The sequence below is a fragment of the Schistocerca cancellata genome, chromosome 4 (genome assembly GCF_023864275.1).
Source record: "Schistocerca cancellata isolate TAMUIC-IGC-003103 chromosome 4, iqSchCanc2.1, whole genome shotgun sequence".
Taxonomy (NCBI): Eukaryota; Metazoa; Arthropoda; class Insecta; order Orthoptera; family Acrididae; genus Schistocerca; species Schistocerca cancellata.
The window spans coordinates 185,120,441-185,148,261 of record NC_064629.1 but is presented as its reverse complement, the minus strand read 5'-3'; the positions used below and the strand labels follow the sequence as shown (position 1 = coordinate 185,148,261).

The following is a 27,821-nucleotide window of genomic DNA, read 5'->3' as shown; positions in this document are numbered from 1 at the left end:
GGAAACACTGAAACCACTAGTAACGCCACATGTGATTCTTACAGTTCTCCGTATATGCTTGGCCAAGGCAAGTTTCACTAAGTTTGTAGCCTGCTGGTTGGGGTGGGCTATTTCAAAAGCTCGGATTCTTTTTGAACACACCCTGTACTTTACAGTCTTGAATGAGTTGTATGATGTATTTCTGAATGCAGTAATAAAACTGGATCTAAAAGTGGCTATTATCTTTTATTGAGGTCAGTATTTGGAAAAAACAATAACAAATAAGTTGCACTGGAGAGTACACTTAAAGATTTGCAACTATGCCACACGGTGTAGGAATTCAGATGTAACAATTGGTACTGAGCTCTTTCTTTCAAAACTAATGTAGAGTTTAAAAAAAAATATTAACAAAATAGTGTTTCAGTTCTGGAATATGTTTTCAAAATAAAATGACTGCAGATTTTAAAAAAAATTCTTCAAGACACATGATCACAGGGACTGTAATGCAGAAAGCTTGTAAATGAAAGTGATTAGAGGTTGGACCCATCAGATGAGTACCTCAACATTAAATACAATAATACATTGCACTTCTGAGGATGAGGAATTATGGACTGCAGCTCAAAATGTCAGCACCCACATTTTAACTATAGGACTGATTTAAAAATGTGATAACTGTAAAAATTCATTTTTCTTAACACAACCAATTAGACTACTCTGCAATCACCATTGGCTCATAGGATACATTGCAAACAGTTATGATGCCATGCACAAATTTTGCCCATAAGTAAATAGAACAGAGGAAAAAAAAATCTTCCTTTATTTAATACAGTATTTGCAAGGTATATTGATGATAAATGTTTATGAAAAAAATGTGCAACCGAACTATATAAAACAAAATGGATAACTTACAAAACGGAACTTTCTCACAATGATCTCAACCTGTGATAGAACAATTTTGTCAACCATGACCTTTCCTGCTTTCGGTCACATTTTACCTTGCTGGTTAGCTTACAATTTCGTTTAAAGATAATTAAAACAGAACAGCCAGATTATTTTAAAGATGTAATCAAAGAAAGCATGTCAGCTGCAGTTCACAGCATTGCATTATGAAAAACACATTCTGTAGCTAGTTATTATAGTCATGGAATTCGTAGCATCTTTTTCTTGTTCATTTTATTGTAACATCTTCTACGGCTTTTCTCCACTACACTCCATCTTAAAACATCTTGGTTGATCCTCTTGCAGACCTCTTTATTCAAAAAGTCTGCTGCTAATGTGTAATATGTTTGCTTATTTCAAGTATTACTGACTAGTACGCATTCTCCTACAAACATTCACTCTGAAGATTTCTAGGCAATTCATTCTGAATTGCCTTACAGAATTCCATAAGTCCTAATGAATTTTTGTGTTTCCACGTGAAATGTCTTAACTGCACAAATGCAAATGAATTTGGTGTCAAAAACATGCATTTTTTTTTGTAGTTGCAAACATAGAATTAAAATACCCTCAATAACTGTAAAGCAGCTATAGGCAACAAGGAAACACAAATATTTAATTTAACAGAAATAGCAGTTTGATCCATCTGCAAGACCAGTACTAGACAATAAATTTTCATAAAAATTGACATTTATTCACAAAATAATACTTCTTTCAACATCACCTTGTGACAAATATTTATGTCGGTGATAACACTTTATTACAAAAAATTTTGTAACACTGAAAGTTATTCCATTACAAAATGACTGAATTCAGTAACTCATTCAACCATGTTTCAAACCATCTGTTTCCAACCTCCCTCATAGAAATCTGAGCACATTATCAGTTCTACTTGTTCCCCCTCCACAAAGATTGTGCAAACCAGATCTGATAAAAAGGGAGGGGGGGGGGGACTGAGCTAATTAGAAAGACTACAATAGCCAGTGCAATAGGCCAGCCTTTGTAATACCAGTCTTGAGCTTCCCATCAAGAATCCAACTAGTAACATGGTACATCACACTACTCTTTCATTCATTTTACAATGTCAGTTCCTTTAAAACAATGAGATGTTAGCAGGGGCACAATGGTAATAGATTATGAGTTTTACATGGCTATGCATTTCAAAAAATTAAAAAATTTGCTGGGCTACAGAGTACAAGTCAGTTACAACTATGACACTAGGAAATTTAGTACAGTGATAGTGGAGTAGGAATGGCCACAGTGCACAATAATAATACCCTTTTAACTTTAATCATGTTCACATAATTTGGATCCTTTGACATCTTATATTACTAACAGAATTTAATACTGTAACAATTATAGATAATATCAAATTTACTCATATTTTACATTTGTCTAATAAATAAAACACACACACACACACACACACACACACACACACACACACACACACACTTTTAAAACATAAATATTTAATAATAATGGAAGTAAAACAGAAATCAATGCACAACAGGGATTGAGGAGATTTGGAGTGTATATTGTTTCTTTCTGTTTCTCATTGTGCTTTCATTTGAAAGTGACTACACACACTTCATCATTCATGTATTTTTTGTTAAATATCTCACAATAAGATAAAACATGACAACTTGAACAGGATTCATCACTTTCTGCCAATTTCATCTGCATGCCACGGCACTGCAAAACTTGGTGGTCATGGCACATACTGAAAAATATCCTTCAGCAGATTCAACCTGCCACCAACAATACTGACTAAAATTTGAATCAGAGAAACAAGTATCTTTTACATGAAGAGTTGTTTCAAACTCAAGAATTAGGTTTTTATAATATATGGCTATAAAGTTGGTCCTCAAGGTAACTTTACATCACTAGTCGTAGTACTTTTTGTTTTTCTTTACACACAGTAGAAGGTGACATTTGTACATTTTCAAAAATGCATTTCCTCCACCTTGCACATTACCATAAAATTCAATAAACACAAATATGGTGTTTGATAAGGCAAGATTATCTCTCTTCTTATAACGTCTACTCTGCCATACCATGACTGTTTCAGTCTGTCATGAATATGCAACACTAAGCAGCAGAAGAAGAAATAATGTGATAATAGAATTAAAACCACAGGGAACATAAAACTGGTGTCATGTTATATAGGCTCTTTAATACTTTCTGATGTCTGCTTTCGATCACTGAAATCAAAATTCAGAGAAGTGGTAAGACAAATTAATATATACTGCATATAACAGTAAGATAAATTATTAAAAAACTAACAAAATAATTCTCAAACATGTCAAGAAATTTTATGTACCATCAAGTCTTCAATCTTTAACATATCAACTGCCACTCCTGTAGTGATGGCCATTTCACCGCCAGTCTAGTGGGCATACAGTGCAAGGCTCTGCTGTGGCCACCAGCAACCTCTTGGCAGTCAATGTGTTAAACATGAGTGTTTTTGCACAATCAATCCCATATCTTTTGAACCAAATACTCTGATGCTACAGGTCTCTTACTGAGGAAGGTGGCACTGACTAAGTTGTTGGACTCTTGTTTAGCTGCACAATGGTTCAGACTCTCCACCCAGTCATTTACATTTATGTTCTGCACAGTGTCTAAATCAAATGAGACTAAAATTACATCCACTCCTTTGCAAAGAATACTGCCAATTTACTTCGCTATCCTTGTCCTATGCAACTTGTGTTCAGACTTTACCTTGTCATCAATGGGAGTTTTATCCTAATATTACTTACCTTCCTTCCTCACTCTCAACATAATACTAAAGCAAATGGGGGGCGTACTCACGTTTTTAAATATGTTTATGTACAGAAAGAATATTCCATAAATACACTATTGGCCATTAAAATTGCTACACCAAGAAGAAATGCAGATGATAAACAGGTATTTATTGGACAAATATATTATACTAGAAATGGCATGCGATTACATTTTCACACAATTTGGGTGCATAGATCCTGAGAAATCAGTACCCAAAACAACCACCTCTGGCCGTAATAACGGCCTTGATACACCTGGGCATCGAGTCAAACAGAGCTTCAAGAGGTGACAGACATGTAACCAATGGCACCCCATACCATCTTGCCGGGTGACACGCCAATATGGCGATGACGAATACACGCTTCTAATGTGCGTTCACCATGTCACCAAACACGGATGCGACCATCATGATGCTGTAAACAGAACCTGGATTCATCTGAAAAAATGGCGTTTTGCCATTCTTGCACCCAGGTTCGTCGTTGAGTACACAATCGCAGGCGCTCCTGTCTGATGTAGCATCAAGGGTAACCGCAGCCATGGTCTCCGAGCTGATAGTCCATACTGCTGCAAATGTTGGTCAAATTATTCGTGCAGATGATTGTTGTCTTGCAAACATCCCCATCTGTTGACTTAGGGATCGAGACATGGCTGCACGATCCATTACAGCCATGCGGATAAGATGCCGGTCATCTCTACTGCTAGTGATACGCGGCGGTTGGGATCCAGCACGGCATTCCATATTACCTTCCTGAACCCACCGATTCCATATTCTGCTAACAGTCATTGGATCCCAACCAATTCGAGCAGCAATGTCGCAATACGATAAACCGCAATCACGACACGCTACACTCCGACCTTCATCAAAGTCGGAAACGTGATGGTACACATTTCTCCTCCTTACACGAGGCATCACAACAACGTTTCACCAGGCAATGCCAGTCAACTGCTGTTTGTGTATAGGAAATCAGTTGGAAACTTTCCTCTTGTCAGCACGTTGTAGGTGTCGCCACTGGTGCCAACCTTGTGTGAATGCTCTGAAAAGCTAATCATTTGCATATCACAGCATCTTCTTCCTGTCGGTTAAATTTCACAACTGTAGCAAGTCATCTTCATGGTGTAGCAATTTTAATGGTCAGTAGTGTATTAATGCTACCATAAATACAGAACCCAGTGCATCACATTTTAGTATGCCAGGAGATGAAAGTAAATTTTAACTGATTTACACCTATCTGCACATCTGAATTACTAACAAGGGAGGTCACGACACTGGGATCACAGATTTTACTTTAAACTTTTTACAGCTTTAGTAGGCAATTAACATAATGTGCAAGTAGTAAGGTGCACTACACTGCCATTCCGAGAAAAATCACAAGAGAAGTTTTCTGTTTTTATACTGAGGCTTATGTGCAGGTGCTGGACATCAAGAGTTCGTGGTGGTCAAGTGATATAGCGTTCCAGCTTTTTAGACAAATATGTATAAGGTGACAGCTGAACTCCACTAAGACTAAATTATTAATCTATTTTTTTTCCATCAGTGGTCATATTATTTAATTTATATGACATTTGAGAGGTCATGTAATGCAAAAAAAACGTGTATTTGCATCAAGCTTCAATTTACATTTTCCATGTCTGTATGAGAGGTACCATCCTGCAACATGTGCTGTTGAGAGCACATCTGATGAGTAATTGCACATTACTCTTAAGGTCTGGTACATTGTGACTTACCATATTAACGATTGTGAATAACATCATTCACATAATTATTTACTGAGTTTTGACTTCAGCTTGCCAAGACTGTCCCTCATCCTTGAAAATTTAATTACAAATAGTAAATATCACATAACATGAAATTCACTACAACTTCATTTAAAAATGTCATAAATTAAATAATGTAACCATTGGTGAAAAAGGTATAGATTAAAAAATAAGTGTTAGCAGTATCTGAACCATCACCTCATCCACGACCCTTCTTGCATAGCTCGAACACTTACTGCTTGACCACAATGACTTCATATGGCAGGCACTTTCGTACACATACATAATAGACGTGTAAAACTTCTCTTGCAATTTTCTTGGAATTGCCAGAGTAGTGTGTCTTACTATATGCAAACTATGTGCAAACTATGTGCAAACAACCAGCTTTAGAAAACTGGACGAGCAGTGACAGTATGTTGTGACCGTAATGCGCTGTAGCACATTTGAAATATCAAGTGGAGGATTGAGTAACTCTTCACTTTTCCAGATGGAATGTGTGTGTTTTATTAGAGTGAGCTAGGCAGAAGGCACAGTCATCAGAATCACCATAGCAGATAACAGTTTTCTCTCTTTGGTATATCAAGCAAGGTCTCAGTGTTCACTGCATGATGCGTCACATGCACTGGTAATAAAAAAAGGGATCGTCTTTTTCCCAACATGTCTGATGGTTTTGTGTGCAACAGACATGGGCTATAATACAAACCACTTAACAAATACCATCAATATAAATCTCCAAATTAAATATTAAAGAATTACATGTGATGGCCGACAAATTATTTGACAGATCATCAAAGAAAATATGAACATTTCGCAATTAATGTGTGAGAGCAATGCCAAAATATTTTCACAGACAAATTAAAATAGATAATCATTATCAGCTTTTACATGGAACAATTCATGTAAACCTAATCCTAGAACATTTGTCAATAGCTCATTTACACCATTCAGTGTTACAGCACTGCAAACAAATGATTATATTACAAATGTAACACATTTACCCAAGTTTAGTATGATCCTTAATGCAAGACAACCTCTTTTCTTAATTATAAAAGACGCACCTTTTTAACATATTCTGACTAATCAAAATTACAGACTGTCAATAAAACAAAGTATCTGCCTAAAAAGTTAACATTATTACACCTATTTTGAAGTTATGCCATTTAAGGACTGTCTACATTATGATAACACATGGGGAAATAAAATAAACAAAAACAAATAATTTACATTAATTTTGATCTTCATTACCTTTTAGCTTACTAAGGCTGTCATCCACATTATCACTATTTTGAATAACTATCACTATCCTAAGAGCACAGCTACAAAATTCGTATCTTTGTAGTTACAAAGATTTGGTTGTTTCTTCTTAATGTTGTGATTTCTGAGGTTGTGGTTATGATTATAGACAGAGACCTGACAACATAGCTATATTTGTTTCTGAATAGTGTACACAATGGACTTCACTTTTATACTAATGTGAGAATGTAACAATTTCTCTTGCTTCTAAACGCATTGTCTGCCTGCCACTCTCTCATTTGCTGTTAGAACCAGCAGCTGACACATCCCCTTCTGTACCCAACATACCTCACAGTGAGCATCAAAAACATGACTATAGGAAACATTTAAGTACACCATTGGCCCCTATCCAGAATTTTACTGTCTCCTGTAGAAATGTCTACCATTGTCAAGTATTTGTCCAATTTCAAAGTACAAATGGAGTCAGGCTAACTGCAGTTTAAATGTAATAGATGTTCATAAAAAGCGAAAGTATGTGGTACAGATTTCTAATGTTAGCAGGATGACAAAATCTGCTGCCCACACGTCACCACTCCCCCACCCACCCTCCCGCACTCATCATAGTTATGTAATAAAAGCAACTAATTCATAACTACAAGAGTGCAATCACGATTCAGTCCAGTTCTCTAACTTTCATTTTTTCCATTCTCTAGTGATACCTGTTGGAGCTATCTCCACAAAAGGTCCTGCCATCATAATTTATTCTCATGGTAACTATTACAGTCACTTCAATAGAATTTATTTTACTTATTAGGCATTTAATACTGGATTAATTTTCTGTTTTGTTTCATCTGAATATCACCATATGATTAAAAGCTGGTGACATTTTTACCTGGTATTCTAATATGTGAACAGCAACCAAAATTCTCATTTGCAATCCACTTGGCAAACAATCTCACACACTCTTAAAGAAACAAAATATTGGCATGGGTTGAAAATCAACTTTTTTTTTTTTAAGGGCAGCATTTTCAGCTTTGAATGTTACCTTTGCTTAAAAAGCACCATAAACATTTGTATACAGTATCCATACCAGTACAAGTATGAAAACTTCTTTTTCTTTTCTTCTGTGTTTAACAAAATTATCAAATTTTAATCAGAACAGTAGAGTGGTGTAGTGGCTAGTTCACAGTTTCTTGCATATTCCATGTGTTAGTGTTGTCAGAGGGAAATGTCATGTGATAATTCGAGCAAGGCCCATACTGCATTGAGTGCTGCAGCGTATTGGGAAATTTCGAGCTAGATGAAACACAATATAGTTTGCCCAGCCCTAGCCTCCTGAATTCTTCAAAATACACCTGCCTGGGACCCCAATAGCCAAACCTTCATCCATAAATATGGCAAAACCCCTGTATTAAGCTATTAAACAACGTAAAAATGTTGAACTATGCAGTGATAGCTTAATCTGCGATAGCAAGATGACCCTGTACTTATTAAATAAATTTATCAACCAGTTTAATGGGCAACGTATCTTCTCGCTGTAGACAAAAATTTTATTTTATTTGCATGAAAAATGTTTTCTTTCAGGATAAAGGAAGACAAAACAGCTTTTTTTCCTCCAGGAACTTTTAGCATTCTTACAATGTGCAATACTGACCAAGATAAAGATTGATGATGCCAAAGGCTGGTAGTTTGGTAAACACACTTTCAGAATCAAATTAATCTATCTTTCATTATAATATGTAACAAGTAACATGAATTCAAATTGAAGTCAAGAGAAATTATGTTCAAAACATATTGGAATGCCTAAGAGAGAGAGAGAGAGAGAGAGAGAGAGAGAGAGAGAGAGAGAGGAGGAGGAGGAGGAGGAGGAGGAGAAGAAGAAGAAGAAGGGGAAGAAAAAAAACACTTAGCAATGCACTGTTCTGAAGGTAGTGTAGTACTTTTTCCAAATAAAACTAAACTTAAAATATCAGAAAATTAAGTTTACACTACCAGACATTCAGTGGGTAAGTTGAATTGCCTACCTATCTTTCTCTTACCCCCCCCCCCCCCCCCCTTACCACCCAACCGGCCACACACACCTTTGACACCCTCCCATACAGTTTTGTTGCAGATGCTAATTACACTTACCGGTAAAGCACATAGTGCTGTATAATGAAGAAAATATCAAATATCACGGAGAAAAGACCCAGCCCAAATTTTGTAGGATCTCCAAATATTGAATTCCAGTCATCTGGAAATTAAAAAAAAATATTTTACTGACAATGCTTTGATATAATCAGAACAAACTAAAATTCAAGGAGAAAGGTAAGACTTATTTTAAAGTACAGCATGGTGCATAGTAATGCTTATACAAGAAATAAATAACTGATATTTACTGTAGTTGTAGGCATTAAAAATCATTTGCAGCATGCTCAGCATTCCTCCAGTGAAATCCAGCAAGATGTTTCCAATGCTCCACCCCACTGTGCTCTTGCGTTTGTAGTTCATGTAAGCCTATAAAGAGTTTTTCCATTATGTATGTAACCAACTTTTAATTTATTCAGTATCATGAAAAAAAAAGAATCAAATTTATTTTATACATAAAGTGCATACTGAATTACTGTCATATAAAAGTAGTTTTAAATGGCTAAAAATTGAAGCACATTGGTGATTAGTGCGCAGTAAGGAATAGCTCACTCTTAACAGTTGTAATTCAGTCTGTTGGCAGTTTCAGGGTAGAACAACACAAAAAGTCATCAAGCTTAATCTTTCTTGGAATATTTATTTACACAAGAATTACACTTCATCAGAGTGTCAGGGTGTGTGTATTCAGCCACCAGAACCCACTGATAGTGAGGAGAATGAAATATAACCACACTACAGTCCATAATGGACCCGCAACAAATATTGGTTGGTTGGGGGAGGGGACCAAACAGCAAAGTCATCGGTTCCATGAGCTAAGGTGGCAAAAAGCACGGAGGAACAACACAAACAGTACAGTCCAGTTAGGCAGTGGGAAAATGGGCAAATAAAGAGATAAAAGGAATGTCAGGGACATGTTTTGGGGCACAAGCACAGCCACCGATTCTTCTTAATCCCCATGCCATACCGTGAGCACAACAACGGGTACAACACCAGAGAAAGGCAACACAAGAAAAGGGGAAACAAAACAGCATTAAAGTCCACACAAAAATGTAGGAAAGAGAGTGGGACAACATGCCACTTTATTTATTTATTTTTTTGGCACAAGAACAACTCAGGTCATAAGTGCCTATGTCATAACCTTAAACACCAATAAGTAAAAGAAGTTTAAAGTGACTCTACATTAAGCCCAATCAATGAAAGGGAAAATAGCTTAAAGCAAGGAATTCCCCATGGAGAAAGGTTTGCAAAATACACCGTACAGACAGTGGAGGTCCCAAATCAAAGATTAAATGTCCTTCACCATATTGCTACAACAGAAACAAAGTAGAATGTGATCAACAGCCCATGCGCGGTTCACTAAAATGGCAGATAATTCAAATGGTAAACACACACTGGATTGTAAGCAGTTACAAAATGGGCATTGGGTCAGGAAATGGCGAACCATCAAAAGTTTATGACAATGAGCCCAAAGTGGTGGGATATCACCACGTAACATACGGCAATGGGTAAAATGACAGTGCCCAATACACAACCTAGATAAAATTATCTCCTTGCAATGAGAGGGCCAAGAAGACATTGTCCAAGCCATTGGGAGAGGTTTAATTTCTGTGAAGAGAAGACCAGTGGTGATGTCAAAGTGACACCATCTGCCGACAGATGGCAACACAGTTATCATCCAAAGGAATGGAAGAGCTAGCAGACTGAGGTAGGAGGACTGCAGCCTTGGCAGCGGCCTCAGCAGCCTCATTTCCCACCAGACTGGCGTGACCAGGAACCCACATGAACATCACAATGGCTTCCTAAACAGAGAGCAAGTGGAAGCTTTGACTCATTCAACTAAGGGAAGGACTGTGTACAGCACAAGAAGGAGGCTCTAAAAGCCCCTGAGAGAATCAGAGCACATGATAATTAAAAACCCTGTCACAAAATGTACCGCGTGATCTGGTAGAGAACAAAGAGCTCTGCTGTAAAAAAATCTCGCAGAGTTCTGGAAGGTGATACCGAAAATGGTCGGTGCCAACACACAGTTGGTCTTAGAGCCATTCAGTGCCCATGACAGAGTTAGCACTAAGTTGTATGCGAAGGTTGACAAACTTACAGCAATAGATCCAATCCTGAGTAGTTTCCTTGGGAAGTGAATAAAATACAAGATGAACATGGGCCACCACACAAAGCCAAGGCAGCAAAGGGTTCACACCCATCAGGAACATGGCAGGTAGCATGAAGTTAAGTTGCCGGAGCAGTTGCCGAAAGTGAACTTCCACGATGTAACAGAAGGAGGTAACACCCCGTACTGATGGAAGACAAACGGAATGCATATCCATTGAGGAGGACATCACATCAGGATGACAGTGGTAGCTCGGCAGCTTATGCAGAGAGACTCAACGGAGCTAATTTAAAAGCACCAGCGGCCAACTGTATTCCAGGATGGTGGATTGCGTTAAGACAGCCTATGCTGGATGGGTGTGCAAAGGAATAAATGAAACACCCATATTCTAGTTTCAACGGGATTTGTATCAATGGAGGAGGGTGGCCCAATCTGCTTCCCAGGAATTACTGCTTAGGACACAGTACACTGAGGGACCGCATACAGCATGTGGTCAGGTAAGACATGTGGGAGAACCAAGAAAGTTTCCCATCAATCATGAGCCCCAGGAATTCAAGACATCGCTGAAGATGCTGCTGAAGGAGACAAATTCGTGGAGAACTGCAATAGATCTCAAAGTCATCGACAAAAAGGGGTGGGAGACAAGTCTATAATAGGGTTAACGGTTATAGCGAAGAGGACAGAGCCTTGAGGCACCCCGTTCTCCTGGATAAAGGTGGCCAACAAGGCTGAACCCACATGTACATTAGAAACTCCATCTTTTAAAAGTTCCTGGAGGAAATGGGGCAGGTAGTGTCAAGCCCCATGTGTCGAAAGTATGGAAGATACCAGTCCTCCAGCAGGTCTCTCAGGCTTTCTCCAAATCAAAAAGATAGCCACAGTCTGGTTGTTCTACAGAAAACCATACATGGTACGGGTTGAAAAGTGATGAGATGGTGAACAGCGGAACGGTGTGCGCGAAAATAACATTGTGCAGTGGTTCGAAACTCGAGCCACTATACCAGCCAGTCATGAATCATACATTCCATTACCTTGTAAACACACTTGGTGAGAGAAATGGGACAGTAGCTAGAAGGAAGGTGTTTGCCTTACTGGTATGACACACTCTTCACGCTAGTGTCTGGGAAATGAGCCATCTGCCAAAATGTGATTGTACATATGAAGGAGAAAGTGCTTGCCCACAAGAGAAAGGTGCTGTAACATCTGAATGTAAATACATCATCCGGCCCTGGGGCAGCAGATCAGGATGAGGTGAGAGCATAGTCAAGCTACCTCATAGTAAAAGTGGAATTGTAGTAGTCACGATCCTAAGAGGACAAGGATATTACCCAAGTGGCCTCCACTCATTTCTGAGGGATAAAGACAGGGTGATAATGGGTGGAGCTCCAAATCCCCACAAAATAGTGGCCCAAGGTGTTGGAGATAGCAACAGGATCCATAACAACATCATCTGCTACTGTCACAGGCCGTGTATTAGGGAACGAACCCTGGGCCCAGAGAACCAAAAGAGGTTGCCCCCACAACAGAAGAGGGAGTGAAACTGTTGAAAGACCTAACAAATAAAATCCAGGTAGCTTGTTTGCTACCACCAAAGAATGGGCAACAATGTGCACATAACTGTTTATAACCAAGACAGTTCACCATCGTAGGATGACTGTTACAAACATGGAGAGCACATCTCTGTGCGCGAATTATGTCATTGCATGTCTCAGCCCACTAGGGGACTGGACATGGAACAGTAAAGAAGAGATGTGAGGTATGGAACATTCTGCAGCTGAAAAGATAATGTTCATAATGTACTCTACACGGTCATCACAACTGGGGAAATGTTTGTTGAAGGTCAACAGGGAGGAGTAAAGCCTCCAATCAGCCTTAGGGAGCTGCCAATTGTGTTTGCATGCAGGTGGGGGAGTCAGCAAACAAATAGTGCACAGGAAATGCTCATTCGAGTACTTGTCAGAAAGAACAGACCACTCAAGACAATGGGCAAATTGAGCAGTGCAGAACAATAGGTCCAAATGGGGATAGGTGTGCATGGAGTCCAAAAGAAATGCGAGTGCTCCAGTCTTAAGACAGATGAGGTTGAGTTGGTTGAGGTCAGACAAAAGGGAACCTCTCAGACAGATGCTCGAAGGGCCCCAAAAGGGATGGTGTGTGTTGAAGTCGCTGAGCAGCAAAAAGGTGAGGGAGCTGACCAATAAGCTGAAATAAGTCTGCCCTGTTGACAGCAAACAACAAAGGGATGAAGACGTTACAAAGAGAAAAGGTGAAACAAGGAAGGAAAATATGGACTGCAGCAGCTTGCAGCTGGGTGTTCAATGAGATGGTTTGGCTATGGACATCATCCCAAATGAGCAGCTGTTCAAACCCAGAAAAAAAAAAAAAGTGTTTTGGAAAGATCTTTGGTGTGGGGCATTTACACTACACATTTTCATAAATATAAACTAGAATTCCATGAAATGCAGCATAGTAGCTTCCGAAGCACCGAAATCGGGATTGCAACACACTTTTGTCAGCCAATCAGAGCTTATGTCATGTGATCCTGCCACTGAATGCAGGCAGATATTCAGAGCATAGGACACTTCATGTAGTCAGGCAATACCAACATCACTGTTAAGTAGTGTGAATGCACAAACAGGAAAAGTTTATGCTTTAAATTAATGTGTGTTTACATACAGTATAGGTACAAGAAAAGTTCAGCTTTCACATATAATACTGGTCGTCAAAAAGTTTTTACCGTTTCTTTTTTCCGAGGGTGTGGTTACGCAAGATCCTAAGAGTACAGCTTAAATTGCAGCAGCTGAATTTATAAATTTCAGCTGCTGTGCACCAAATATCACTTGGGTTACCTGGCTTAGTACATGTTCCATTGAGCAATTTGACTTTCCAATAGAAACGTCAATTACATGTGAAACAGCTCAAGTACTCACTTCTAATCAATTTTTTAAAGGATAATTATACTTTCTGTTAATTGCCTTGCTGCATTGGTAACACCAGTTCCTGTCAGACCACCGAAGCTGTCGAGCTTGGTTAGCATTTGGATAGGTTACAGTCGGTCTGCCAAGTGCTGTTTGCAAGCAGGGTGCCCTTAACACTTTGAGGCAAACTGAGGAGCTACTTGATTGAGAAGTAGCGGTTCCAGTCTCGCAAACTGACAACAGCCAGGAGAGTGGTCTGCTGACTACATGCCGCTCAAGGATGACACAGTGGTGGGTCAGTACCGTTGGGCCTTCAGAGGCCTGTTTGGACAGAGTTTAGTTTAACTATATTTTTTGCCATCATTATTGCACAATTTGTAATCTATAAAAGAACCAAAATAAATATGAGAAACCAATCTTGAAACTTGGTCTTTTTTAGCTTGTGTTAGCATTTAAGATATATCAAACACAAATGTGCCACTGAAATTTTAAATAATGGCAGAAATGGCTGGTCTTCTGGCTGAAATTTTTTTGAGTGGCTGATCCTAAGTGTTAAGTTTTGAATGAGAGTCTAACATGTTAGTGTCTTAATTGTGCCCGTCTGCAACTTGACGTGTCTTCTTTATGGTAAGTAAAAATTTAACTTAAAATTACAACTATGAAAAATCTCTGAATTGTAAAAAATTCCTGAGTTTTTCCTGGATTTCTCCCAGATGAAAAAAAAAAATCCCATTTTTTCCCAATATTTCCCAGAGGGAAGGAGTGAGGACAGGGGAGGGAGGGGCAGGGGGAATGAAATGCAGCCAGAAAGGAAGGCCCAATGTCCGCCGCACACAAACTGCGAGCCTCCTCAGGGGCCACAACAAATAAACGGAACTTTCCTTCATTTTTAGATTATTGTAGCCTCTGGTGGTATGTAGCATTAATAATAGGGCAAGATACTATGATTTTCAATAATGACACAGCCCGCATTTCTGATACCAATTTATTGTAGAGTACCAAATATATTTAGCATTCTAATACTATGAGGTTCCTACAACCTACATAATTCCTCTAGAAAAATCAGTACAAATCTGAGAAACAGTTTCACATAAAAACTATCAAGTGTCTCATTCAAGAGGTCCACTTTTTATGGTTGCTTTCAAGCTTGTCCCGTAATTCAAAACTACTGAAAAGCCTCCACAACATGGTTCTACATCGTTATTTTATGAAGAAAATACATGCTTATACAGTAAGAAAAGACATGAAGTTGGGTAGTACATCTGTTGTCAGGTAAGACCTGACAAGTTGTTGTGAATGAGGAGAAAGTGTCAATAACTAACGAGTGTTGACTTGGCCCCAGCAAATGTGCATGTTGGCCAAAAATGAACCAGAAACAAATGCAAATTAAACTGCTACCCTGTAACCATCAGTATGTGTGTGCATACTTTTAAAAAAAGTGCAAATGCACACAATGTTTCACATTAAAAGAAGTTATTAACAAACTGTATTTATGTACTGCCACCGTACACACCATAGGAGGAAAGAAGCTTCAGTTTAGCAGACACTGATGTTTTGGACCCTCTACAGAAAGTATAATATGATTTCTCAGTGTCAACGTGATCACTAAAAACTATACAGGGGCCTGAAGATGGGGTGGAAACTGGTTGTGCAAGAATGAATCACGTAAATACACCTGATGTGTTATCTGTACTACATAAAATATACAGTAACAGCTGTTGTCACAATATCCCATAGAAGAGTTATGTAGAGAAATAATTAGGTTTCTACATCTACATGACTACTCTGCAATTCACATTTAAGTGCTTGGCAGAGGGTTCATCGAACCACAATCATACTATCTCTCTACCATTCCACTCCCGAACAGCGCGCGGGAAAAACGAACACCTAAACCTTTCTGTTCGAGCTCTGATTTCTCTTATTTTATTTTGATAATCATTCCTACCTATGTAGGTTGGGCTCAACAAAATATTTTCGTATTCGGAAGAGAAAGTTGCTGACTGAAATTTCGTAAATAGATCTCGCCACAACGAAAAACATCTTTGCTTTAATGACTTCCATCCCAATTCGCGTATCATATCTGCCACACTCTCTTCCCTATTATGTGATAATACAAAACGAGCTGCCCTTTTTTGCACCCTTTCGATGTCCTCCGTCAATCCCACCTGGTAAGGATCCCACACCACGCAGCAATATCCAAACAGAGGACGAACGAGTGTAGTGTAAGCTTTCTCTTTAGTGGATTTGTTGCGTCTTTTAAGTGTCCTGCCAATGAAACGCAACCTTTGGCTCGCCTTCCCCACAATATTATCTATGTGGTCTTTCCAACTGAAGTTGTTTGTAATTTTAACACCCAGGTACTTAGTTGAATTGACAGCCTTGAGAATTTTACTATTTATCGAGTAATCAAATTCCAACGGATTTCTTTTGGAACTCATGTGGATCACCTCACACTTTGCGTTATTTAGTGTCAACTGCCACCTGCTACACCATACAGCAATCTTTTCTAAATCGCTTTGCAACTGATACTGGTCTTCGGATGACCTTACTAGATGCTAAATTACAGCATCATCTGCGAACAACCTAAGAGAACTGCTCAGATTGTCACCCAGGTCATTTATATATACCAGGAACAGCAGAGGTCCTAGGACGCTTCCCTGGGGAACACCTGATATCACTTCAGTTTTACTCGATGATTTGCCGTCTATTACTACGAACTGCGACCTTCCTGACAGGAAATCATGAATCCAGTCGCACAACTGAGACGATACCCCATAGGCCCACAGCTTGATTAGAAGTCGCTTGTGAGGAACGGTGTCAAAAGCTTTCTGGAAATCTAGAAATACGGAATCAACTTGAGATCCCCTGTTGATAGCGGCCATTACTTCGTGCGAATAAAGAGCTACCTGCGTTGCACAAGAACGATGTTTTCTGAAACCATGCTGATTACGTATCAATAGATCGTTCCCTTCAAGGTGATTCATAATGTTTGAATACAGTACTTAAAAGACAAGAAAATATTAAATACAAACAATGCAAATCCCTCTCTCACTGTCACACTCATTCATTCCATAGGAGAAAGTATCCCTACTACACAGTAAAGTTAACACTGATTTAAAACACTACAAAGAAGCCTTTCACAGTTTCTGTTTATTACCAGAAAAATTTAACAACTCACCTGTGGAACATATTTTATAAGAGTAATAGCCAGTTTAACGTAGGAACAATAATACAGAAAGTCAAGCCAAGTAATGACCAACGTAGCTGCAAGGATTACACTTATGAACAAGAAAAGTGCAAATATGCCATGTATAACGCGTGCCGTGATGGAAACTGTTTGGTCACCTCGCTGTGAATGAAGAGAAAACATTATCATGAGAAACTTATATGACATGTATCTCACTAATGTGGACATTAAACTAAAACAAAACAGAAATAGGAAGACATCACTTCACTCTAAGATTGAGTATCATACAGAATAGTACTATACTTAATATTTATGTAATGCAACCAGATAATTTCATCTGGGTTATGACATACAACTCAACTAAACTCTAGTTATAAATTACTTGCTCACCCAACACTAGTATCTCCCACTATAGCTCAGACCATTTGTTATTTATTCAGAAAATAAAACAATAATGATAGTTGAGGTATGACAGAAATAGCTAAGATGGAGAAAGCTTTCAGTCACGCAGGAAAGGGAATGGGATAGCTCTAGCAGTTTCAAAGCTAGCCTGGCACATACACTGCTTCCACAGTGACTTTTCTTTTCCTCTTTCACATTTTCCAGACTTCCTCATCCCCTGATGGAGAATAAAATGAAATCCTAATCTTCAATGTTTCTATTACTTTCTTTTGGTATCATTAACTAAACTTCCATATTTTTTTTTGTGTGTACATTTTTCTGTTTGTGTAAATAGTATTAATAGTAATTTAAAAATGAATTCATGGGGACCAGAGTCACATTGTTTGAAAGTGTGCAGTTTATATATCATATACAAGAACATACATTAGGAAGATGATATAGTCTGAGGTCAAGGGCTGCAATTAAAAAATTTAAAGCACTTCATTGAAATACACATTTCTGATGAGAGGCATGAACTATTTCATTGGTAGTTTGTTTTTAACTTTTATTTCCCCATATATACACGTAACCAGCTATCTTCATGAACTGTGTTAATAAGACCAAGAACCAATCATGCAGAAAGCTGGAGGAGAGAGAGTTACATGGGAAATGGTAATGCCAACAAGGCATGGAAGCATGTGATTCTCAAAAACTTGTGAACAGTGCTGTCATCATGTAGCAACAGCACATCTGATACAAATAATGAAAAAGGTGAAGTGGGAAACGGCAATAGGGCAACTTCACCCTGTTCTTTGGAATACCAATACAACAAAAAGGTATAGAAAATCATCTACAAATATACAGAGTACTGCTAAGCACTGTGTAGAGACATGGGACATGAAGAGACAGAGGCAGGGGAAGAGGCTACTGGCACTGAATTACACTTTAAGGGAAGAAGTCTTAGCATTTCAAGTGTGAACAACGCAAAGAAATAGAATAAGGGATTATGTGAGCCAGCATGACAATAACTGAAGTAACAAAACAAAACATCTATTCAGGCTTGGTCATCTAGAAGAGGTGGGCGACAGTTGGAAATATTAATTTGGAAAATGTCTGTACATATGAGAACAAAGAGGACACTTAGAGAATGGAAGGAGCATATCCTTAAGGCAACAGTGACCAGAGGCTTCTAGTAAGGAGACAGGCTGAGTGGCAAAATGTGGAAAACTGGCAGCAAGAAATGACAAAAATGATAAACAACACTAGCACCGTGACACACATTACTCATCAGACAATCTATTATAATAGGTGGCTTTCACCATACATATTTCTTATACAGTGAAGAACTACATCTTCATTTCTGTCCTTGTGCCACTTCCTGCTCCTCTGAAAAATGTACCAGTTTTCTTCCCCATAGGTAATAACATCTGAAAACATTCTAAATACTTGTGCTGATAACATAAATCCTTAGACAATATTAAAAACTATGCAATTTCATTACTCTCTAACTAACACATATGAATATATACGAAATACCTACGTCAAGTACAACATAAAAATTTGTGACAAGATATACAACACAAATTAGAAAGTTCGTTAACATCTGAAGAGCACCTGATGTCATTCCCCTCAGTGTCTAACCTTACCTGAACCTAAAAACTCTACCACTAAGTGCTTTGTATCTTAACCAGTCGCTTTTCCTCGATTTTGTTCCTTTGTAATATGTTAAGTTTGTGCTTCTGACAGAAAAAAAATTCAGTGTAAAGTTTATTGGCCCTATCTTCATTTAACTCCATTTCCTTTCTGACATTACTATTATTTTTAAGCTATGTCATGCCAAGACAAAGTCAACTGTAATGAAGTGAAGTACTTACTTCATAGATGAAGCACTGAATTATGGTGATGAATGTCGCAAATGATGCGTGAAGGGCAAATACGATGTCATTTACTTGTACAGGATTCAGTCCTTTAGGATAAAGTTTGAAGTATTCCTCCTGGAAAAATTTAACAGGTTACTGTGAAGTACAAATACTGATGAAAAAAATTTAGTGAAACAACATTTACAGTTATTAAAAGCACAAAAGATGTAACAATTATTTAAATGTGGTCAACGATTCCAGCTAACTTTAAGCAAACTCTGATGTGAAATGTATCACTGTCCACACACTTTTACTTTACGCATTCCTGATGAACAGCAGTGAGCAAGAAAGGAATCTCAGCACTTCAAATAAATTATAAGCCTGTACCCGCATCTTTAATCAAACAACTGTGACTTAGTAGACACCAAAGCACAGTTGGATGCTGTAGTTTACACACTTCGTGTGAAAATAAGTAGTGAAGTTCTTACCTAGGTGTCCCATACAAATTCTTCTAAGGTAAGTGAAACTTTTCTTTTTCCAATTTCAACTCTATGTCCTAGGTGTGAACACACAACATGTCTTACTATCGTGAAAAATGATAAAACATTAAAGAGGTGGAAATAGGTCACCAACTCCCCACAGTTTAGTGTTCTCAGTGGGTCTTGCTTCCTGTTCTTCCCTTCAATGAACAGTGAAGATTGCAAACTATACTAAAGCCTCATTTTAAATTTATATTTCCCTATAACTCCCACTCACTATGACAAGCTGCTGCATGTATTAATCCGCAATTAAATAAATGCAATGTGCAAACTATTTTCTACTCTACAATGAAATTTGCTGCAGTTTGGGAAACATGTGCTGGAAATTATTGACAAGAATCTGAAGGAAACAACACACGACACCTTATAATGAGTGAACATTTCCAATCAATTTCCTTCTCCTTCAGTTTACTTTGTTCTTTAGTAAATACACTACAGTAACCCAATATTTTTTTGAGGTAAAGTTAGTTAAAAATAGATATGATCCTAACCCCATGGTGTTCCTGAAAACAAACTATTTAAATTCCATGTTGGAATATTAAAAAAACTGTTACACATATAGCTTTCAGCCAAAAGCCTGCTTCAGAAAACACACACACACACACACACACACACACACACACACACACACACACACACACAGAGAGAGAGAGAGAGAGAGAGAGAGAGAGAGAGAGAGAGAGAGAGAGAGAGAGAGAGAGAGAGAGAGAGAGAGAGAGAGAGAGAGAGATCATGTGTGCATGAGATATGCTTAAGGATTTGGCTGAAAGCTGTAATGTGCAACAGTCTTTTCATTGTGCCTGTCTGCTACTCAATTGGGTCACCTCTGTGGTGAGTAGAACTTGACCTTTTCCTAATATTGTTAGTTTCTAAAAACTACTTAAGTGATGGTCATGGTGTACCAGCATTACAGCGTGTTAATCTATAATTAAACTGAATAAGTTACTGCAAATGCCAGTTCTGTAATCTAGAAACCATTAAGTAGGTTAATAATGACACCAACTGTCAACACTGGATAATTTACTGCGCACTTTTCTGTATTATTTTAGTAATTTCATTGAAAATATGGAAAAATGAATTAAGAGAATGTAGGCATAACAGACATATGTTCTCATAAAAAAGAGCAGGGATCTATTTTAGAACAAAAGTATTAAAAGAAATGAGAAACGGCCTACCTCCACCTCAGGAATCCAATATAGACCGCAGTTGAAAAGTGAATATAAAATAAAACCAAGTATGTTCAATGACAGAAAGTCAAAATTGAGACCCACAACACTGGAAAAAAAGGAAAACTCTACAATAGGTGCGAACACTGCACTACACTTTGAGATGTAAACAATGTAACATCAATTTGCAAAATAATGGAAGAGAAATACATATATTAAATAATTCATAACAAATTAGAATGCAATGGCAGTTCTATACTCTGCCCATGTCTTTCTGAGACTACTTGATAAACAGTACATGCCCTTAATGAGCAAAAAATACTCACAAAACATGTTGCAATGCCAATTATTAAATAATATTGACTTTACTCAAAAAAAAAAATTAAGTGTTGGACTTTGATAAAAAAATAAATAAATAAAAGTAAATAAATGAAGCAATACTGCAATTCAGAATTTAATTAAACATCTAGAAAACATGTGCCTGAGCGAAGTAGCTCTAAATGGGAAGGACAAAGGTTCTACCAATGGAACTTTGGCAAAGCTTATTATTTTTCTGCAGCCCATGTCCGTTGTGCTTCAGACATATCCACTTATCAAAACTATTATGAAACAAATGTTAACTCGAGGTAGTTACTGTTGCTTTCCATTTCCCATTTAGATATATTTTGTATGTCTCAAAGCACTACACAACAATAAAAGCAAAAAGCTGTGTCAGGGCAGTTACAAAGGCTTATATGCCTTATCACAAAACTCCCATAACTAACCCAAACTCACAATCTGAATGGTTTTCGTAAATTTTCTTCAACAGTTGGCTCCTGGTACACAAAAGCGGGAATTGAACCTCAGAAAACTTTTCTTTCTACCATTTTTGTTACGTTGAAGGGGAAGGCAACACAGTATGTTATCAACAAGAAATTATAGCATGCCTCCGTTTATGAATTGTCATTTTTAATGCAATGTATTGTACCAGAGAGGTACAGTGAACTCTAGATCACTTAAATATGCTCAGCAGTAGTAGCAACAATATTTTATTAATTATGCTTACCCTTCTTACACAACAAAATGATTTAGCAGAAGGAGGGAGGGAGGGACAGTGGCAGGAGGTTCCATAGAAGCCCTCACCAGTTTATTCGAACATTTTATGCAATAGTCACACAATGTTCTCATTACGGTATCAATCTTAATTTTTACTGTGGTTAATATTAGACTCACCTCTTCCTCTTCCAGTTAATGTATATTTGTGGATAGAAAGATATCGACCAAGCTGCAAAATATACCCATCCAACAACAATGCTGGCATGATAAAGGAAATCTGAATGCTGAATAGTGAGCCTCACGAAGGCTTCAGTTACACTGGGAACAAAAAGAGAAAAAAATGGTCAATGTCATTCACAACTGAGCAATTTACGTAAGCACTAACAGATTTTATATTTTCCATTATGTACAGCATAAGAATATGCAGAAAAGCTATCAAAGGTATTAAAAGATCTAATATTATCAGCCACCTTTAAAATTACTAATTACTAGTAGTATCACAGGATAAGACACAAACACAGTTTTGGGGGGTTATTACAAACATGTAAACCGTCAGAATATAAATTTATTAAATTTATAAAAATCAGCATAAATAACACACACACACACACACACACACACACACACACACACACACACACACACACACACACACACACACACACACGAACTATAGCGGTGGGTAGGTTATGGGCGATTGGCTGAAGGTGTTTGTTCACGAAAACAGAGATTATCTCATTAGGGGCACAGTAACTGGCCACAAAGTGGCGTCCTGGGTGATTGGGTTTATGGAAGAATGCAGAACATAGCAGTGCGAGGGGGGTTGGGAGAAGGGGAAAGGGGGGGTGGAAGGGGGGGGGCAGGGAGAGAGATTATATATATATTTTCTGGAATGTTAACAGGGGGCGATTCAGGGGAAGTGGGGGTGGATCACGTAAGGAGCAACGAAGACGCTAACACTGGCTTTGGGATGAGTCTTGTAGGGTTGGCTTAGAAAGAGTGTTTGCACTGGAGGGACCAGAAGGAGAAGAGAAGGTCCTGGGTGGTTGAATTTGGGAGCAGCGCAAAAGTTGAGCTCTTTGGAAAGGACTGATACTCTATGGGACTAAGAGTTTTGGAGGAAAGGTTCAAATCTGTGTTTTGGGTATATTTACACTCTGGATTGTGTATGGTGATGGAAGGGAATTTCCAAGGGTGTGGTAAATATAGGAGCTCAGCAAGGCAGGGTTTGTGGGCTATGAGGGGATGGAGCAGAGGATTGGGGGCTGTTGTAGAGTTGGTGGATAGTGGTAGTCCAACGAGGGAGTAAGAGGCAAACAGGTGGGAGACTGTTTTTTGAGGTAGCGTTGTGCCTATTACTAAAGTTCTTGGAAGGTAAGAATTTCATTGTAAAATATGGGATGTCGAAATTTGGTACTGCAGAGCAGGTGAATTTTACAGGTGGAGAGGAAGGAGGTTTGGGCCTCATGCATCCAGAGATGGGTAATATGATGGTCAGGTTCATTTGTGAGGGTTTCCATGATCTAAGCAACAATGCACAAACAGTATGTGGAACTGGGTTCTGGCAAGGGATAAGGAAAGAGGGGAGAAACATGGATCCATGGTGGAGGACAAAAAAAGCGTAATGATGTGAAAAAAAAAGATGAAACAAATGAAGTACAGGGCCTCAGCAGCCAGAGACATTGGTCTTGTGTGTGAATTTTCTGCTTTAGAAGTTCTTTTGGCCAAAGGCTTAATGTACAGTAGTCTTTCTTGTGCCTGTCTGTGACTCAACGTCTCTTCTTTATGATGGGTAGCAATCAATCCTTTTCACAATATTGTCGTACTGAGGAGTATGAGTGACTCAACACTCAGAAGAGAAGAAAAAAAAAAAAAATTCATATAATATGCAGACAGAGGGATTTATGTATGATAACCTTCCATCTTACACATGGACAGGAAAGGCCATCAGTATCCATAAAAAAGCAATGGCAAGTTAAGGATAATTGATTACAATTTAAGACCCTAAAAAAGCAAGTATAATGGTACAGAAAAAGTGTTACACTGCATGGAGTTAATCTGGGTGTACAATGAAACTTTATTTCAGAAATATCAAACTACATTCAGCCAGCTATTTTAGTTCATTGTACCGCAAGTTCACAGTATCACACAGGCAGTTAATGGTTCAAACGGCTCTGAGCACTATGGGACTTAACATCTGAGGTCAGCAGTCCCCTAGACTTAGAACTACTTAAACTTAACTAATCTTAGGACATCACACACATCCATGCCCGAGGCAGGATTTGAACCTGCGACCGTAGCAGTCGCGCAGTTCCGGACTGAAGCGCCTAGAACCACTCGGCCACCACAGCCGGCACACAGACAGATAGAAGTATTCTACTGGTAGTTATACTCACTCAATTAATGAGCTAGATGTATTTGCTGCAACAAGTGCTCGACCAACATCCACAGCTGTCACATTCACAGTCCATGCCTCAGATACATTCCCTTCAATAACAGTTATGGTGGATGGATAAATGTATACCAGATCTGCATGATCTGCAGAGACTTCAATAGTTGCATTTTCAGGTGATTTCCTACAGTCATATAAATGAAACATTAATAGTTAATCTCAATAAAGCAATACAAGTATCTATTATTTTTAAACATTGTTGGAGAAAAAGGAAACAGAAAAGCAGCCAAATGTGTTAGGTAATATCTTACTGAAATATGGTTATAGCAAAGTTCTTTAAAGATATACAGAAAGGATGCAGGGAAGTGGGGATGAGAACCTAAACTTTTTATCGACAAAACTATTATCAGTTAATGTTTTCAAATAACATAGAATTTTGTCTACTTCAGAAGGCAAATCTAAAACTGAGGTGACACATGTAAGCGTGGTTCTCACATTTGGGCACAAAAACCAGTCTATACAGAATGTTTTTCTGGTTCTGTATCAAATATCCAGTGGTGAGAGTACAACATAGTGGACATTTTCACCAACATTAATCTAATGTAAGACAATTCATATACTTGATCCATTCTGTAACAACAAAGACATTTTGGAACAAATCTGGTAAAGATACACTCGAGTCCAAAAACTTGCCAATAACACCAAAATAATGTCTGAAGCTTCACTAAATTCAGTAATTATCATTTTACTAGTTTCTTTTTCTTTCCAGTTGTCATGATTATAGAATGGAATGCAGCCTCATCTTTATCAAATAAAATTTCAAGAAAATTGTGATATGCTAGACACACAGCAAGATTACATATCACCAACCCAAATTATCTCTTGCACAAAAATAAACAACATATTGTGCAGCTCTATGGCACTTTTGTCTCATTTGTACTGCAGCCTGAGATCTAAGTTAGGTTGAAAGGTGACAATTTGGTTACGAGTTGGCAAAGCCAATGAACATTATAAAGCCAAATAAATTGTGGAAACAAATTAACTGGTAGTGAAGCCTAATGTTTACATCTGTGCCATATTGAAATATGCAAAAGGGGTAGGGGGTGGCAATAAGCAATTTTAACAAAGATCATTGTACAAACATCATTTAAGTGATAGCTGAGCAGCAAAAGAGGGAGTCTCAACAGGAAGGAGTAAAACATCTTTTACATGAAAATTGTAATATTACCAAAAACTATAACTAATGTCTACAGGGATTCTTGTTGCATATTACGGAACTCCACTTTAGGTGCTAATACATTATTCCTAAAACTCACAAATAACACTCTTCACCAAAATTAACCACAGTGACATTTACAAGAACACCCAATTTTGCAAAGAACGATGTGTATTTTGAATACAAATTACATTGTTCCACTTTTTTATCTGATGAACTAAATAACCAATATCCAAATGACCCATACTAATACACAATCATGAGCAAGTTATCAGTTTAGTAAAGTATGTTGTGCAGACTACAAGTAATCACCAACAGTGAAACTGGAATGCAATATAACAATATGAAAAATTAAATTCAAAATATTAGATAATAGGAGGATGTCAAATTTAGTCTTATTTCCATTTAGCTTCAGGTCTCTTCTTTTGCCATTTGTGACAGTATCATTTTTTGCAAATTCCTGATAGTAACCAAATGTGAAGTGAACATCGTTCCATAGCTGTGAACTTTGATACAGAATTACCGATATCACTGTGCAATGCCTTCATATAATCGATGTACAAGTTGTCCACATTTATGTCATATTAGTCTTTCCACATACCAATTGCTCCACTTTAATATGAGCAATTTCTTTAATTTTACAGTAACAAACATCATGCTTGTAATGTAGTTTAATCTCTGCTTTTTTCAAAATTTGATTAAAATGTTTCCATTTCATCACAGAAGAAACCTGCAATCTCTTATTTAACTATATTTATCTTCATCAAACATTAACACATTAAGAAAGAGATGTACGCAAGACTGAAAAGTACATTTACTCACTTTAGGGACAGAAGAATACTAGTAGATGCCCCTTTCAACAGAGTCAGATCTTGTGGGGTGAACTGAAGCTCCAATGATGTACAGGAGCCGTCTGTAAGCAAAATTATGTATACAGTTCACCAGATTATTAATGAATGTATTCCATAAAACAGTAAGACTGAAGATGACTTACATGGTGCTACTGTAGCAAGCAGAAGAGTAAGCACTTTCAGCATTTTATCCTGCATCAGGTGCTGCAGAAAAAATGTGATGATTCTACCTAAAACACAGTGAAAGACCATATCTGTAAAGAGACTCTTCTCTACATTTATGTCTCCTTAGGAATTAGCAAATAATGTAGTCATAAATGAGAAGTTTAGTTTCAAAGAACACACACATGTCACTGAATTTTTGAACTGTTCATTCAAACGCAAATGTATTCTTATAACAGTAACATTTACGCCAGTACTCCATGCAGATAATCATAAAGCTCTTACTTCCAGTAGTGAAAGTGAATGCGAACTATAATAATGAATCAGTAATACCTATATCAACGAAAAATAAATACGAAGTACACTTGTGCGAGATGGATTTAATGTACCAGTTACTTTACACATAATTCACAAACGTCTGCCTTTTTTTTCCCTCCTACTCTCATTCACGCAGGAAGACTATGATACAGAAATACCTCATGAAATGCGTAAAGCCAATTCCATAGCAGTATGTCTGTAAGTTTTCTACACGCAATCAACAATGTCATCTGATTTACTGCATGACATACAGTTGCATCATTTACATCGACCACGAATGAATCTCATTCTATCACAATTTCAACTCTACAAACACCTTCTACATAAAAAAACTTCCACTATTTTATCTTGCAACATTCAATAACAGTATAGGAGACCCATTCGTTTCTCGTGTTACGTTTGATTCATTTCAACACACGATGCTTAACGCTTACTACACTCGTATTATATGAACTGTTCCGTGAATGTTATTTTACTTTACAAATGTACTAAACATTAACAAGAAAGTGCTGTTGCTGAACTGTCGACGAACTCACTCACTTGCCACAAGCGCCTCATGAGTCTGACTACGTTTGTTTGGTGCAGCTACTATTTGAACACCCACCTCCTGTTTTCTCTTTGCCGAAGTTGTGCGACTTCTCACGAGTGAACTGTGAGCTTAGCCGAAGTGAGTCATGTTATAAACGCAAGGCGCCTGTGGTGGGAAGAAGATGACGAAACAGCGTACTTACACAGCATATTTTGCCGTGTGTTAAGTCACCCTTATCTCAACTCAGTAAGTTAATTCTCGTCTTTTTCCAGAGGATTTATTCTAATCTAATTACCATCGTTTTATGATAAAATGTCTGTTGATGTGGTGTAATCGATAGGCTA

General features: G+C 37.9%; 1 protein-coding gene across 1 annotated transcript; it reads right to left on the bottom strand.

Moving 5' to 3' along the window:
- Positions 1-206: 206 nt before the first annotated feature.
- Positions 207-27,578, bottom strand: LOC126183428 (cystinosin homolog). Its single transcript, XM_049925402.1, has 11 exons — positions 27,489-27,578; positions 26,612-26,698; positions 26,440-26,530; positions 24,406-24,585; positions 22,187-22,327; positions 20,984-21,083; positions 19,285-19,404; positions 17,021-17,191; positions 9,069-9,186; positions 8,821-8,923; positions 207-3,119 (listed from the first exon to the last, which is right to left on the bottom strand). Exons 2-11 carry the CDS (start codon positions 26,664-26,666, stop codon positions 3,077-3,079), a joined length of 1,122 nt encoding a protein of 373 aa, XP_049781359.1. The 5' UTR covers positions 26,667-26,698; positions 27,489-27,578; the 3' UTR covers positions 207-3,076.
- Between the last annotated feature and the right edge of the window lie 243 nt (positions 27,579-27,821).

Bases quoted from the DNA above. Each gene is read 5' to 3' on its own strand.
- LOC126183428 (XM_049925402.1), bottom strand. From the start codon at position 26,666: ATGCAGGATAAAATGCTGAAAGTGCTTACTCTTCTGCTTGCTACAGTA. The intron at 24,586-26,439 runs GTGAGTAAATGT...ATATGACTGTAG, and splicing joins AGTATTCTTCTGTCCCTAAA to GAAATCACCTGAAAATGCAA. The intron at 17,192-19,284 runs GTAAGTACTTCA...CTTCATTCACAG, and splicing joins TTCAGTGCTTCATCTATGAA to CGAGGTGACCAAACAGTTTC.